At 40.1% G+C, this 17,589-nt stretch overlaps 1 protein-coding gene across 1 annotated transcript in view; it reads left to right on the top strand.

Annotated features, from left to right (window-relative positions):
• The window catches only part of GABBR2 (gamma-aminobutyric acid type B receptor subunit 2), an 822,765-nt gene that overhangs the window by 687,050 nt on the left and 118,126 nt on the right, over positions 1–17,589 (top strand). The window contains exon 13 of the mRNA XM_021008593.2: positions 15,267–15,389. Coding sequence (XP_020864252.1) covers positions 15,267–15,389 — 123 coding nt within the window. The remainder of the gene's footprint in view (positions 1–15,266; positions 15,390–17,589) is intronic.

Genomic DNA, 17,589 nt, shown 5'->3' with positions numbered 1-17,589 from the left:
TTTTGAGGAAGTCCACATAGAAATACTTGAGAATAGTCCTATCTTGTTATTATTCTTTCATATGTAATGTTCTGCAGACTTTTGCACAGGTGGCTAACCTGCTTTTTGTAATTGAGTAAGAGTATTGGAAAAGAAACAAACATTTGTGAAGTGTTTACTCTGTCCCAGGCACTGTGCTAAGTAGTGTGGATACAAATGCATGAAAAAAGAGTACTTAAGTTCTTATAAAGTTATTGAGTACTTTAGTTCTAATAAAGGAAGACAAAGCACAAAAAGGAAAAGAAGGTGGGAAGATGGAATATCAAGGTAATATATGGTTTTGAAATCCAGAAGCCTGGAACAGAGCCAGAAGAGTAGAATAAAAGTTGGCCTATGCCCCTTCACAAAATGGAGCAGCTCAAATTTGCTCCAGGAGCAACTCAGTGGGAGAAGGAGGTGCACCTAAAGTGGGATGTTCCATGTTGAGAAGGCCACATATGTTTTTGAATGTTCCAGTACAAAGAGGATCAAGGAAACAAGGGAAGTTTCAGGATGAGACAATATGGTTTGTAAGTCTAAGAGCCAGGAGGTTCTGGGAGGAGAATGAATTTTACATTAGGATATAAGCTCATCTTCTGTAGACTCATTAAAAGCATCTTAAAGAGGAGCAGCTAGGTGGCACAGTGGATAGAGCACAGATAAATAAATAAACAAGTAAATGAATGAATAGATGAATAAATAAGAATGCATCTTAGAGATAATGCCAGTAGAAGACAGGCTGACAAGGAAAACATGTACCTCATCCTGTTCCTCCAGTGTTTTAATTTCTTCTGATAGGTCTCTATATTTTGAAAGTTTTTTCTCTTTGCATGAATGAGAATCGAAATCTAAAATAGCCCTAGGAAATTATGACTATTAAGTACAGCAATGTCTATGAAAAATGTTGTTCATAAATTTTTTGTGGATCAATGTTAGGTCTGGATGGTGGTAGGGAACAGTTTTGTCTGTTGGTGCCTGACTGCTGTAGAATTTATATTCTGAATTCTCAAGGATATTATGGGGTTTGTAATGTAATGTGGAGATTTCTTCTCTAGTTAATTTGCAAAGATAGAGAGCTTCTGCTATATAATTCTAGCCACTCAATATTATCTTTCTAGTTATCCAGTAGATGCTAAATTTTTCTCACCTACAGTAATATGTTTCATACTTTCTACCACATAATGCATCATCTGTATCATCAATATCTGTGGTCTCTAAAAATATGCTGTCATTGAGGTTGGCAATGACCTACCTGATCCTAAATCACTATCTATCATAAACCCTTTTTTTTTTTACTTTTGTAAACAGATCCCCATAACCCAGTCATTTGTTTGATGCTCCTTGGTCATCATCTTGTTGGCTGAGTTCATGGGGACATCTCCCTTTGATTCCACCATTCTTATGTTATTTATTACTATTGTGGTTATTGTTAGCCTTATTATAAAATGAAGGGGTTAGACTAGATTATCTCTAAGGTCCTCTCCAGCTCTAACACTCTACAATTCAACATCTACATGACAAAGCAGGACACGCACCAAGGAGGAATAAGAATTAAGAAAAAGCCCCTACACAGATGGCCACCTTACTACTCCTTCTCCACCATCACCCCTACCCACTCACTACATATTGAACATATGCTTTGAGAGCTATTGGTCTTCCCATTAGTCAGGATGAATCTCACTGAGCCTAAAATGCTTTCCCACCTCTTTCCCCTTGTGAACATTTACAAGAGAGCTAGCTGGGGATGTTATCAGTTTCGGTAGCATCTGTACAATGTGAATCAATGAAGAAGTGACTATAAAGATCAGGGAAGAAATGTGTTACCCCACAGAGCGGCCCATAACAACCTATACATCAGGACACAGGCCCACAACAACAACAACAAACAAAAAAGGAGCAGAAAAAGTTCACAATCACTCAGCTTGTTGTGAAAGGAGCAATGTCCCAAACCTCTCTGTGAAGAAAGTGACCTGGGAAGAGCTTCAAAGATCAGGGGAGTCAAATGTAGTGGAGGCAGCCTGCCGTGGGAAAAGATGCTGAGTGGGTTAGGTAGCAAAGATGATAGACAAAAGAAGGACCTCCTGACTACTAAACCAGATCGTGGGCCACAAGCGGCTGACCAGGAGGCCAAGCCTCCACGAGTGGAGCCAGTCATCCAGCTGTTTGGAGAAAATTGGAAACAATGAGCTGGGATTAATTCTGATATTAGGTAGATCTGTGTTCACACAGTTATGACAATTTATCAACTCAGATTATGAATGCTACATAAATGAACCCAGGTAGGAGAGATGACAACCACTCCAGTATCTCCATCACCATCATTGGTTTTGTGTTTCCCAGTTCCACTTCCATCTTTCTGTTCTATGGGCCCAGCACAAATCATGAGTTAGGTGATAATATAGCTAAGATACCTGAATCCACCTAAGTCCTACATTTAGAATTTTTAGCCCTAAATGCATATAGAGGATGAAGGTGATAATACTAGACTGCAGCTCAGTTGAGAAAGACCTGGTGGACGTTCAAGCTTAATAAGCCATTTCATATGGTGGCCAAAAAAGGTGATGAAATTTCAGGCAGCATTAGTATCCAAAACAAGGGTACTGCTTGTCCTGTTGTGCTTTGCTGTAGTAGACCACATGTTGTATGCAGTATTCAGTTCTGAGTTTTGTACTTAAAAAGGACTATTGGTACACTAGAACACAACCAGAGGTAGGATAATGAGATACACACTATGCCATATGGGATTCAATTCAAGGAACCAAGGGTGCCCAGAGAAGAGAAGACTTCGGAAAGTCATAATAGCTATCTTCAAATATTTGAAGGACTGATATAGGAAAGGCATTGAGTTATTCTTCTTATCCCCAGAGGGGCAAATTAAAACCCATGAATAGAATTCCTAAGCGACAGATTTCAACTCAATCTCAAAAAGCATTAAGCTGTACAAAACAGAATGGGTTGCCTTTTGAGATCATTAGTTCCCCATCACTGACCTCTTGGCGGGGAAGTTGTAGAGGGGAGTAATCCATCAGGCAGATGTCATAGAATCCTCAGATTCTATGATTCAGAAGCATTGTAATTTTTCACCATAGACAAAGAATTCCACTTAGGTCAGGAGTAATAATTCAGAAATGTGAATTTCTTTTTTGTGTGCTATGTTTTATGAGGTCAAGGTAATGACCTGCATGATCCATAGCGTAATTCACTACACAGATGAAGGATAGTTATTGGTGCCTCTCTCCAAAGGGACCACCGGAGGCTATAATAGCTTAATTAAGAGAATATTGAGTACAGAATACACTAACTCTACACACCAGTATGTCTTAGAGCAGAAGGAGAGAGAGGATTCTAGCAAATACATAAAGCAGAAGTTGAGGGGAAAGAAAAGTCAGAATGAGTTAGTAAAAATTCTTAATTGTAGATGCATTTTAAAGTAAACTTCATTACTTTTAAGTCTGTATTGTACATGTAGTCTGATCAAGGCAAAGTAAAATGAAAGAATCTCCTCCCTCATTTGGGACACTATACTTCTGGTAATACCACCTGAAGTTATATTTGGACTGCCATATCACAACGGCAACTTGTACTCAACAGTGCCTTGCACACTGTAGGGCCCTTTATAAATGGTGGCTGAGTTGAGTTGAAAACCATCCATTCATTCTGTTGCCTAGGAGGAGTTCTGAGAGTACCTGTTTTAATGTTAGATAAGATTGATTGAGAGGCACTATAGCATAATAAGTAGAGGCTGCTGGCCTTAATGTGAGGAAGACTTAGGTTGGAATCCCAGCTCTAAAATATACTAGCTGTGTGACCATGGGCATGTTTCTTTTAACATCTCAGAGCCCCAGGAAACTAAAACTATGAGCCACTGATAAAATCAGACAGTTAAATAGCACAACAAATATTACCAATATAATTACTGAGGTTTTCTGTAACTCAGAATTTTGGAGATCATTTCATTTGATCCTCTCTTTTAACAAATGAGGAAAGTGAGGCCCAGAGAGTATATATGATATGCCCAACATCATCTGGCTAGTTAGTAGCAGAACTGAGAATGCCTTCGTCCTGTCCATAGTTCACAGTATTTCCTCAGAGTGGGATTATAGGGTTGAGGATTTTAAAGTTGGAAGCAGGGCACTCAGGTGGCACAGTGGATAGAGTACCGGCCCTGGAGTCAGGAGGACTTGAGTTCAAATCTGCTCTCAGTCGCTTACTGGTTGTGTGATCTTGGGCAAGTCATTTAACCCTCGTGGCCTCCAAAAAAAAAGACCACTGAGTCCAACCTCCTCATTTTTGAATTGAGGCATAGAAAAATGTAATGACTTTTCCAGCTAGTGAGGTCTGAATTGGGGTTTGAAGCCAGTTCTTCCTGACCACAAGTCCTATGTCCTATCCACCACATCCTGTTCCCCCTCATTAGTTACTGCCCCTACTTATTGGAAGAACCTGAAGGCAGACCTGACATATCCTCTCTCCAAATCGAAAGCTTTTTCCACTGCAAAACTTTTCATTTCAGAGGCTGGTATACCACAAGCTGTTTATTTTCTCCTCATTACTGTGCCTGTAATTAGATTAAATTGTCACAATGTAGGCAGTTACATGGCCTCCAAATTCCATTCAGGCAACTTTCTACCTGTGATCATCTTAATAGCAGGTTATACTTTTAACTGCCTATTTACAATTCTCCCAACGAAGGTTCCTACTTACCCTTCTAAGTTACCAGATCACATCCCTGTGTCCTCTTTTCCTTATGGCAAGCAGAGAATGGGGGGGGGGGGGGGCAGGGGCGGGGAAGGAAGAGCACAAGGACAGGACAAGGTTTTCCTCTATTTCACTCACTCCTGCCCAGCTTTCAATCTCTTGAAAGCAACTAGGCTGTGCAGTGGGCAGGTGTGCCGGACCTGGATTCAGAAAAGATCCAAGTTCAAATCCCGCTCAGGCATTTATTGGCTATGTGACCCTAAGCAAGTTACTTAACCTCTCTTAGTCTCAATTTTTTCATCTGTAAAACTGAGATAATAGTAGGTCCTACCTCACAAGGTTGTCTTAAGGATTGATGAGATAGCATATATATGTTTTTGTTGAGTCATCCAGTCATATCTGACTCTTCGTGACCCATGGACATAGCACATCAATACTATCCATGGGGTTTTCTTGGCAAAGATACTGAAACAGATTGCCATTTCCTTCTCCACCATTTCAATAGTAATAACTAGATTGCCTCCAAGGTCCCTTCCAAATCTATACTTGGATCTTTGCGTCATAGATCTAGAGTTGGTCCTTTGATTGTGATATGAATGAGCTCATTGAAGTGTGCCTAAGAGATTTTAGGAGGAAAGGGTCACTTCTAGGAGAGAGGCTCAGGAAAGACTTCATGATGGAGGCTAACCTTCGAAGGAAGAGAAGGATTTCAGTAGGCAAAGGTGTTCCAAGCATGAGCAGGGCAAAAATTGGAAAGTAGTGAGGATGCCGAATGAGGGAAGGAGAGTAATGTGAGATAAGACCAGACAGGAAGGATGGGACTAGATTGTGGAGAGACTCATATGTCATGCTAAGGAATTTTGTATTTGGTAGGCAATAGTCACTGAAGATTTGTGTATTTCTACCTGGTAATTAGAAAAATTACTCTGTAAGCACTGTGAAAGGTGAATTAGGGAGAGGACAAACTAGAAGAAAGATTCATTTAAGAGGCTGTAATAATAGGCCAGTTGAGAAATTGGTAGACAACGTTCTATGCAAGTAAGCATCCTTAAATGACTAAATATGTCCTCATCTATGAAGTCTTTGGTATGAGAAAAGCCTCTTTAATGAGACATGAATCTACTTTAGATTCATCTTCTGAGGTATGCAGGATGCCACCTATAGCTTCTATTCAATGCACATTAATTGTGTTTCACCCACTTTCCCCTATACGACATCCTATCTGGGCAGAAAATATAAAATAAAACAGATGAAAAAAGTGTATTACCTAAGGATTAGGTTCACTAAGGTATGTTCTCCTCTATCTCTCTCCTTTTTAAATGACCTGGACTAATCTTCCTCCCCTGATTCCCTCTTCCTGCTGTCCTGATCTACTGGCTCCCAGACTACACTTTCCTCTGAATCATGGCTGCAACCCCTCAGTCTCTGGGTGCTTAAACCTTCTGCTTGCACAGACCCCTTAACCCATGCCTTAATCTCCTATTCCCCAGGTCTTCACTTGTATAAGACCCTGGTAGCTCTCCTAATCCAAATGGGCACTTGCCAATCACAGTTCTACTGCTTTACCCACCATGGCCTGGCAATAAACATGTCAGTGGGAAGTTGAGGGACTTAATTTCTTCAGGAAAGATGCTCTGAAGTCCTAAGTTTTTGAGTTCATTCAGAAAGAGTGTCTCCACCTACTGAGTGCAGCATCTGGACTCTCAACACATATCCTTAGGGCATTAGGGCAGTCTCAGAACTGAGCTTTATTATCAATATGCTTGGAAGGCTTTCTCATTACAAACTTCTCTATCAGAATACTGATTCTTGTCATGTAGAGAATGTCTTCAATTCTTCTATGAGACAGGAAGAAGGAATGTGTGATCACACACACACACACACACACACACACACTACCCTATTGCTTAGCATAGTGATGTCAGACTCAAACAAAAAGGAAGGGTGCTGCTAAAGTATACATAAGGATCCTTGGTGGATATTGTTCAGTCATTTCAGTCGTGTCCAACTCTTCATAACCCCTTTGGGATTTTTTTAGCAAAGATACCAGAGTGGTTTGCTATTTCCTTCTCCCACTCATTTTACAGATGAGGGAACTGTGGTAAACAGGGGTAAATGACTTGCCCAGGGTCACACAGCTAGTAAGAATCTGAGGTCACATTTGAACTCAGGAAGATCAAATTTCCTGCCTAAAGACCCAGGAGTCTATCTACTGTACCACCTAGCTGCCCTATAAGAATCCTTACAGCTCATATCTTAACTTAGAAAACCACAAATTAACATTAGGTTTTATTGGGGGGGGGGGTGTTGTTAAATATTTCCCAGTTACATTTTAATCTGATTCTAGGACACTCAGGAGTGATGCAGTCTGCAAGCTGCCAATAGGTCCCATACTTGATACCTCTGGTTTAGCACACCAAAGAAGAGATAAAAAAAAAAAAAAGACATGCCCATAGAAGGGAAGCTTCTCCTCAGAAAACCCAATGTATCAAAACTCTTCCTATAACTCAGAGTTTCATCTGGGTTTTGGTGTCATTCTGTGAATCCAGACTACTGAAAAGCAGCAAAGTGGGGCAGCCTAATTAAATCTTCTGGGCTCAGCACCAGTCTTTCTTCCTCCTTAAGTATTCTTGATACTGACTCCTGCATACTTTTGGGCACAGTGCAGCCCAGCTGTGGAAATTCTACTGCTATTTATGACTATCAGGGCCAACCCTCCTGTGCTGTGTCAACCTCTGACCATGGTCCTGACAATGCCCTTGATAGATGTGTGACATAGCCTTCTTAAAAATTTATGGTGATGAGAATATAAGCATACAGGTTGGTGATTAGCGTTGTCTGTGACCTGTTGTTGTTGTTCCATTGTTTTAAAAATCATCTGTTATTTTCTTTCCCCATTGTTTGGTATCTTTCCAATTTTGTGAAAGCAATACCTCAGTGTTTTCAAAACCATGTTACTTGGGCAGCTAGGTGGCGCAGTGGATAGAGCACCGGCCCTGGATTCAGGAGGAGCTGAGTTCAAATCTGGCCTGAGACATATAACACACTAGCTGTGTGACCCTGGGCAAGTCACTAAACCCCATTGCCTATCCCCAAAAACAAACAAACAAAACCATGTTACTTCCAGCACAAATTTCTACTGAATAGTGTTTGTATGGTCCAGCCATACTTCCTGAATTCAACCTAAGTGTTTTTTCTGCCTTCTCATATAACATATTGGGCACTAGGGTGTTAAGAGTCCAAATGCAGTGGCTCCACTATCATGATAGCAAATATGTTCAAAAATATATTATTTTCTGTTCAATTCTTGTCCCTCTTTCCAATTTTATACATAAAAGCCTTTGCAGTGATAGGGTTTACTTGTGTCTGTTTTTCCTAGCCTGACATTTTTCTCTTCAACAGGCTGTCTATTTTCTAGCCATGCCCTTTCCTCTGACCTGATATCCTCTCCTTTCTGCCCTGCCATTTCTCTGGAAGACTGTCCCCCACACCCCATACCCTGTTCCTGTAATCCTCTTGTAAGAAAGAAATTGCATAAAGGATTTTTTTGGTCTAGACGTAGGAAACTCTCCATGTGGTAAGTCCCTCTACTGATGTAGATCACCAATTTGTCTATAACTAACAATCTTAGAAAATTTCTTAGAAAGCTGAGAGGATAAGTGATTTGCCTATGTAAATCATAGTCTTCCTGACTCTAAGACAGGGCCTCTGTCCTCTACAACACATTTCCTCTGAGACATAAGAAATTATCATCTAAGAAATAGGAAAGCGTGTGAGCCAGTGATAAAGTAGGAGTCAGATATAATAGAACGTCAGCCCATGTGCTGCACTGGTACCAACAAGATGCTAGAAGGCCCAAGCGGTGGCCTCTAGAATACTGGGTAGATCCTCTATTAGAATTTTTTTTTATAATGGCATGACCAAGAATCACACAAGATGAGAAGGTATGGATGGGTTGCAGTGTACCTCCTTACCTACTATTTGAGGGAACACTCAAATCAATGAAGTAATGCTTCAATTCAAGTAGCCAAGTGTATGGACAAGGTGGAACATGTCCTGAGAAAAGTAATTAGGATGGGAAGATGACTGGAAATTGTGCCATACAGAGGTCAGCTTGAAGCAACTAGAGATGTTTAGCTGGAAGAAGAGAAGATGTCCTTATAGCTTCTTAATTTTTGTATGTTTCATCAGTCACCTTGGCCAATAAATTCATCATAGTATCGAGTCTCTCTATACTTAGCTAGATTGTGCCTCAAGAAGCAAATGTAGAATGTCTCTGGAACTATGCTCAAAATCTATCTCCTTGGTAGAACTTACCTGAACTTTGGCCTGCAGCCAGAGCCCTTGAGAATCCAGTATCAACTGCATGCCCTAAAAAGACATCAGCATAGGGCTTTTTGGAAGCTTTCTTTAAATATTTAGAGTTATCATGAGGAAGATGGGTCAGATATCTTCTGCTTTGTCTTGGAGTACAGCTAGGTGGTGCAGTGAGTAGAGCTCTGGGCCTGGAGTCAGAAAGGCCTGAGTTAAAATTCAACCTTAGATACTTACTAGCTATTTGACCCTAGGCAAGTCACTTAACCCTGTTTGCCCCAGTTACCTTGTCTGTAAAATAAGCCAGAAGGGGCATCTAGGTGGCACAGTGGATAGAGCACCGGCCCTGGATTCAGGAGGACCTGAGTTCAAATCCAACCTCAGACACATAACACTTACTAGCTGTGTGACCCTGGGCAAGTCACTTAACCCCATTGCCTAGACCAAAAAAATAAAATAAAATAAAATGAGCCAGAGAAGGAAATAGCAAACGACTCCAGTGCTCTGCCAAGAAAGTTCCAAATGGGGTCATGAAGAGTTAGACACAACTAAACAACACAGAACTAGTACAACAGGGAGGAAAGTTATTGTTTGATATAACAAATAACTTCCTAATAATTAGAACTGACCAAAAATGGAATGGAATATGAATTGCTAATTAATTTATGAAATTATGAAATGGGGCAGGCACACCTGGTTCTTTAAGTACTCACTGGGAAAGACCATGATGGCAGCAGGAAGTGGGGTTTCAATCACACTTTAATAAGGCACAGAGGGTACAGGGGCGGACAGGCACAGAAAGTACAGGGATAAGTGATGAAAGATGGCTGAGGGAGTACAGAGGCAGATGGCATGGGGATGGGGATACAGTGGCAGAGGAAGGCAAGCAGTGTAGGGAAGAGGATGGTAAGGGGGAGAAGCACAGAGAATCACTCACGTAGGCATGAATTAGCGTTGGAAGCACCTGGCAGCATGGACCCAGATGGAAGTAAAAGAATGCTTGAGGGAAACAAGTTTAATGTCTCATTTGGTAAGTTTTTTGGGAGGACAGACTAAATTTTATCCATGCCACCTTGGGGTCAGTTCATTAACATAGCCAAATCATCTCAAAGTTATTGGTAAAACTTGAAAATTAACATAGCCACTTCATCTCACAGTTGTCAGTAACATCGGGTGTTCTGTTGGTCTTACTGGGGACGTCAGGAACTTATCTGAGATTTATATATAATAGAACCAAAAGGCCCCTGGCAGCAAAGCCTAGACGGCTTTCCTTGATTTAGCACATATTACTAGGGTGTGATTTTTGGTTAATAGATGATACAATTCGCAAATCACACTTCTTTGATCTTTGGGGTGGTTCGTACATGACTTCTGGGTTCCCCTTTGCAGTCTCACTTCCTATGATTGTTACTTTATGCTGGCTACGTATAGACTTACTTACTATAATGACCAGAGAGGAAGAGAATGGTCAGAGGTAGTAGAATAAGATACAATTTTAACACAGGATGCCGCAATATGTAGTGAGTTACCTGTTGTAAGAAGTATTCAAACAAAGACTGGATCAACCAACAAGCATTTATTAAATGTTTACTCTTGGGGCAGCTAGGTGGCACAGTGGATAGAGCACCAGCCCTGAAGAAAGGAGGACCTGAGTTCAAATCCGGCCTCACTTGACACTTACTAGCTGTGTGGCCCTGGGCGAGTCACTTAATCCCAATTGCCCCCCCCAAAAAAAGAGTTAAAAAAAAAAGAAAAAAAATGTTGACTCTTTTCCAGACATTGTACTCATGTCTGGGGATAAAACACAAAAATTAAGTTGTTCTCAACCCCAAGGAGCTTACCTTCTCTACAAGGAGACCACATGTTCACATAATTGCGCATAGAAAATAAATATGAGGTTGTCTGGAGGTAAAAGCACTGGCAAGTGAGGCGATAAGGAAAAGTCTCATGTAGATGGTAACATGTGAGCTGAGTTTTGAAAGAAACTAGAGATTCTAAGAAGTGAAGATAAAGGCCTGGAGAGGGGGGAAATGGAGTGAGGTCTTAAGGAATAGCAAAAAGGCTAGTTTTGCTAGTCCATAGGCTCTATGAAGCAGAATAATCTAATAAGACTGGAAATGGAGGTTAGAGTCAGCTTGTGAACCAGCTTTAAATGCCAAAGGACTTTGTATTTTATTCCAGAGGTAATAGCAAAGCACTGGAATTCATTAAGTAGTAGACTGACATGGTCAGACCTGTGCATTAGGAATATCACTTGGTATCTGAGTGGAGAAGAAATTGGCCATAGGGACTTGAAGCAGGCAGACCATTCAGAAAACGATTCAAACCTAAGGGGTGATGAGGGCATGAGCACGTGAGAGATGTTAGGGAAGTAGAATCTTAATTCTATCTTGATCCAGCAACTGATTAGATATGTAGTGTTTAGAGTCAGTTGGGAATTGAGGTTGTGAACCTGAGTTGTAAAGATGGTAGAACCTTGAAAAGAAATAGGGAAGTTCAGAAGTGGGCTTGTGGGGTAAAGATAGAGTTCTATTTGGGGCACATCGAGTTTGGGATGACTATAGGATATTTAGTTTGAAATGTCCAATTGGCAGTTGGTGATGCAAGATTAGAATGCAGGTGAGAGTGGAGGACTAGCTAAATAGATCTATGAGTCATCTGCATAGAGATGAGCTGATGAAGTCATCAAGAGAGAATAGAGAGAGAAAAGAAAAAAGGGCCCAAGACAGAGTCTGGAGGTACACCCAGTTAGGGAATATCAGGGTATGGAAAGATGCATGCTCAAAGGATCTAACTAACCCGAGTAGCCTCCACAGTCCTTTCCAACCCTGAAACTCCATTATTCTATGATTTGGGAAGCTAGATGGCTCAGTGGATAGAATGCCAGGCCTGGAGTCAGGAAGACCTAAGTTCAAATCTGGCCTCAGACATTTACTAGCTGTTTGACCGTGGGCAAGTCACTTAATCCTGTTTTGCCTCAGTTTTCTCATCTGTAAAATGAGCTGGAGAAGGAAATGGTAAACTGCTCTAGAATATTTGCCAAGAAAACCCCAAAAGGGGTCATGAAGAGTTGGATATGACTGAAAAAAAAAATGACTAAACAACAACATGATTCTAGGTGAAGAGGAATAGAATGATGGAGTACACTAAACTGAACACATATATACTATAAGTGATCTAACCAGCAGTGAAGGGCTCTGGAGAAAAGGCTACTGTCCCCAATCCTTTTCCAGGGTTATCCAATCCTTCTGCCAGAAAGTCTGGGATATTAAAATGTCATACTACTCTCCTTAGATCTGTCCTTTGCACTTATCATATTATACTTTATATTATAATTTTCTTTCTATTTATTTTATCTCTCCAACAAGATTGTAGGTCTAATCATTATCATCTAATACATATTTGTCGGACTAAATTTAACTAAAATCTTCCTCATTACCATTTCAGCCTTCCTTATCCAGTCAGTGGGGAATTTTTCCTGGTACATTCTGACTCATTCCAATTGAACCCTCTAGTTAGCATCCACTGTTCTTATCTTGGGATGACAATGTCCTTCCCAAAACCAAATCATTCACACCTGTGCATGCACTGTCATGTCTTGGAAAGTCCCGTTTCTAGTGGGACTGGTTTCTGCCAGGATGGTCGGCAATCTACAAACTCTGGTTTATGATCTCTTATTCACCAGGCTCTCAAACTATGGTGTCGCACTCCAAATGAATGTCATATTCATAGATTTAGAGCTGGAAGGGAATCTTAGAGATCACTGAGTCAAAGATCCTCATTTTTATAGATGAGGAAACAGGTTAAGTGACTTGCCTAGGATCATACAGCTAGTAAGCATCTGAAGGGAAATCTGACCCTGGTCTTCCTCCCTCCAAGTCCATCACTCTGTCCACTATACCACACTGCCACCTACCAATAACATGGCTTCTATATCCTAGAGGAAGTTGTGCTTCCATGCTTTCGTCCCAATGAAGGCCCAGCAAAGACAGTACTTTTGTCACAAATTAGGACTGCAATCTGTACCTGTCTATAGAGAACAAAAGGCCTCAGGATTGGCAACCAGCTCTTGTTTTCCCTCACAGAATGTAAGACCTTCTTGATCGTCCTGTTCAAACTTCTCATTTTACAGGAGACAAAACTGAGGCCAAAGAAGAGAACGGACATTCCCATGGTTACATAATTATAAAGTGGCAGAGTCAAGATTTGAACCCTGGTCTTTTGAGTCTTTGGACAAGGGATTCTTATCCCCCCTGGGATCCATAGGGGTTAATGAACTTGGACAAGAAAAAAAATTACATCTTTATTTTAACTAACTTATAACCAAAATCTAGCATTTCCTTCAATTATTAATTTTTTTTGAAACATTATTCTGAGAAGGAGTCCATAGGCTTAATTAGGCTGCCCAAGAGATCCATGGCACATACCCAAAAAATGGTCAAGAATAGGGATGTGCTGATAAATGTTTAACTGGGTCTCTGGAGAAATAATATGCAACACACTTTTAAAGTATATTCTGCCTTCTTGACATTTTCTCCATCACTTTCTTAAGTCTACACGATCATCAAAATAACAAGTCAAGCCCTGATTTGTAGCCTTTACTTATTTCTAAAGTGTAAATGCTCACACTGAAAATTTAACAATAGGCTCTCACTAGCTGGTCCAAGCTGGCTCCAGCACAGCCCTGGTTAAGAACCCTTTTGCTTCAGACTCTTTTGATTCAAAGTCTCTTTCCACTACACCATTATGCCCCTCTGCATGATGGAACAATCTGCTTCTAAAAAGATTCTGGATGGGGACCTAGTAGAAATAGAATTGGATAGAGAATCATGAAGTTGGCATTTGAATTCTGCTTCTGAAACTTACCATCTGTGTGACCATAGCGAGGTCCCTCAACCTCTCTAAGCCTTAGTTTTCCCCATCAATAAAATAGAGTTAATGATACTTAACTCATCTCACACAAGGTTGTCATAAAAAAAAGGCTTTGATAAATTTTAAGGCTCTGTTTAATATGTTTTCATCATTGTTGTCGTCAAGTCTTCTAGGAAACCTGAGCTTCGGCCTCAATTCTGCAACAAATTAGCAATGCCATCTAGGGCAAGTCACTTAACTTTCCTAGAACTTTTTCTTACCTATAAAATGGGGTTTGGGTCACTATGTGTCAAGTACCATGCTAAGCTTTGGGGATACAAAGAAAGTCAAAAGATAGTCCCAGCCCTCAAGGAGCTCATAATCTAATGAAGTGACAACCTACATGCAACTATGTATAAACAAGCTCTAAACAGAATACATGGAAGATAAGCAACAGAGGGAAGGCGCTAGAATTAAGAGGCATTGGGAAAGACTTCCTGTAAGTGGGATTTTAGCTGGGACTTGAAGGAAGACAGGGAAATCAGGAGGCAAAGATGAGGAGGGAGCAGATTCTAGGCATGGAGGACAGTCAGTGAAGATGCCCAGAATTAAGAGATGGAGTGTCTTGTGCAAGGAACTGCAAGGAGACTAGTTTCTGTGTCCTAAAGAATGTGTTGGGGGTACAGAGCAGGGGGGCAAGGTGTAAGAAGATTGGAAAGCTGGAAGGGTGGGCGCCTAGGTTGTGAAGGGCTTTGAACATCAAACAGAAGAATTTCTATTTTATTCTAGAGGTGATAGAGAATCACTAGAATTTATCAAGTTGAGGTGGGGTAATGATATGGTTGGACCCAAGCTTTAAATAGGTGCTATTATTATCCCCATTTTACAGTTGAGGAAATTGAAGCAAACAGAGGTTAAGTGATTTGCCTAGGGTCACACAGCTAGTAAGTGGTCTAGAGCCAGATTTGAATTCAGGTCTTTCTGACTCCAGGACTCTATTCTCTGTGCCACCTAACTGCCTCTCGGGAGATGGAGTACGTGACTCCTAAGGCCCCTTTTAATGAATCTATGATATATGCATGCCCTGTATATACTATTCCTAATCCATGAATCTATAAGTTACCCTTCCAAATAGGGGTGAAAATCTCAAAGAGAAGAATACCAAAGATCATAGGAGACCAGGATACAAGTGCTCAAGTATGTGTACGCTGTTTCTTCTCCATGTCCCAGTCTACTTCAAAGTGAAAATGTCAGAGGAAAAGACCAAAGTTGGGTTCATAGAGATGATATTTAAACACCCCATGGTAGATCACACTTCTTCAGCTACTATAGGGAAACTTCTAACTCACCTCTGCCTTCTGTTCTACTCTTATTTGTCCCTGCAGATCATTAAAGACCAGAAGCTGCTGGTAATTGTTGGAGGGATGCTACTGATTGATCTCTGCATCTTGATTTGCTGGCAGGCTGTAGATCCTTTAAGAAGGACGGTGGAAAAGTACAACATGGAGGTAAGTTGCCAAACTCATTGCCCTTCACTCTCCTTCACCCGAAGGTCCTTCGGAGTATGGTTGTACCCTACCAAGTGGCATTAAATGATTTCCTAGAAGCACGTCTTTAGGCTAGCTAGTTCCTAAGGCTGGTGCCACCTTGGCAGAGATCTGAAGGGTATAACAACCACATAGGACATCATGGTGGGATTTTGCTACAACATCTTACTTGCGTTATTGCAAAGCAACACTAAGTAGAGTGCTGTGCAGCGTGAAAATCTGTTCTATATGAAGGAGAATGCTTCTTAAATTACCCTATGTGAATTTTCCAGAAAGCAAGTAAAAATATAAACAAATTTTATCAGTATTCTGAATAAATTTCTGTTTCTTAGTCGCTTGAAGACTGGATAAACCTGGCAGCAGAAAGGAATTCTGGGCTCTGGGCAAGTGTTTGTAATAGATGCTATTGTTATAAATAATAGATTTCAGGATGCATTAGCAGATTTCACAATAAACTCTGTTCCATGCTCTCCAGCCTATAAAATAAAGATTGAAGGCAACTACAGGAAAGGTCAGAATTGGGTCATTAATTCAGTATTTAGCACTTTGGGTAGATGCTGTAAAACTTCATTTATTTAGATTCCACTAATTTGAAATTTAGTATAATTCAGATGAGGCTGGGATGAATTTAGTTATATATGGTCCATTAAAAAAGAGTGTTCTAGATCAATTAATAGTATAAACAAAAGATCTGGATGATGTTTGCATTTCTTAAGAGAATAAAGACTTTTCAAGCATTTTAGAATCATTCGTTTACACATATATCAATTGGCATGTGACTTGTACATTAAAGTAAGTCTCCTAAGAAACTCTCTTAAGGCATGGTTCATGAGACCACAGGTTTTGAGTTGGAAAGGATCTTAGAGGTCATCTATTCCTACTCTCCCATTTTACAGATGAAGAAACTGAGTTTCAGAGCACTTAACTGACTTCATGTAATACAGACAATGCATGTTAGATACAGATGTGAACCTAGGTCTTTGGATTCCAAATCCAGCTGTTGATCTATTTCCAGTTGTTGTACAGATTTGAAAATGGGGGGGGATATGTTTCTTTTTTGTATGTTTCTAAGTATTGTATATAACATATAAAATTTAAATAATGTTAAACCAATAAGACAAATTATCTTATCCTGTCCATTCAGATTTTTCATTCATTCAGCCTGGTCTCATCCCCTTTTTGTTCACTCAAATCCCAATCAAATCAGTCCATATTAGTGAAGTTTTACTCTTATGAAACTGTATTTTCTCATGCATGTGAGAATATACATTTCATTGTGTTGTGTTGAATAGTATATACAGGGCAGTATTCTGAATCTTGTTTATAAAACAAATTGTGTGTGAAAACTGGAATGCTTTCACCTTTCATCTTACTGAGGCAATCAGGTGGCACAGTGAATAAAAAACTGGGCCACTCAGGAAGACCCAAGTTCAAATCTGGCCTTAGACACTAGGCTGCATGACCCTGAGCAAGTCACTTAACTTCTGTTTGTGTCTATTTCCTCAGCATGAAGATAATATCAGCCTCTACCTTGCAGGGTTGTTGTGAGGATCAAATAAGATAATATTTATTGGTTGTATCATACCAAGTATTGTATATTTGTATATCACATATAATGTGTATACACATATATATGTGATATTTTAAATTAGAATCTCCCCCCAAAAAATGCACAGTTCATAGGTCATTTGGGGCAGAAGGGAAGGAGTTTTGTGTATTTATCCTGAAAAGAGGTGATTATGGAGAATATGATTTCATATAGCAAATCTGCTTCCTTCAAATCTAGGTTTGTGAAATCTGATTTGAAGTTACAAAGTTAGAACAATGACAGCCAATACCATTTTTAGATTATGTGGACAAAGGTGTGGACTTATTCATTTATGCAACAAAAATGTATTAGGCACCTTACGTATGCAGAGCGCTGTGCTAATTATAGGAGAAAAAAGTTTAGCTAAGACATATCCGTTCCCCCAAGGAACCTATAGTCAGGTAGAAGATAAGAAATCGATATTGATAACTGTAATATACATTATGTCAAAAGTATGTAATCTAGATCAGATATAGAGGACTTCATCCGGAGTGATGCTATAAGGGAGGATAGACTAGGTCCCTAAGAAAGACAAAGACCAACAAAAAATGAAAGAAGAGGGGCAGCTAGGTG

This window comes from Phascolarctos cinereus, unplaced genomic scaffold (genome assembly GCF_003287225.1).
Source record: "Phascolarctos cinereus isolate Bilbo 61053 unplaced genomic scaffold, phaCin_HiC Scaffold_4;HRSCAF=312, whole genome shotgun sequence".
In the NCBI taxonomy this organism is placed as follows: Eukaryota; Metazoa; Chordata; class Mammalia; order Diprotodontia; family Phascolarctidae; genus Phascolarctos; species Phascolarctos cinereus.
The sequence above is the reverse complement of the archived record's forward strand: the minus strand, read 5'-3'. Positions and strand labels throughout refer to the sequence as shown.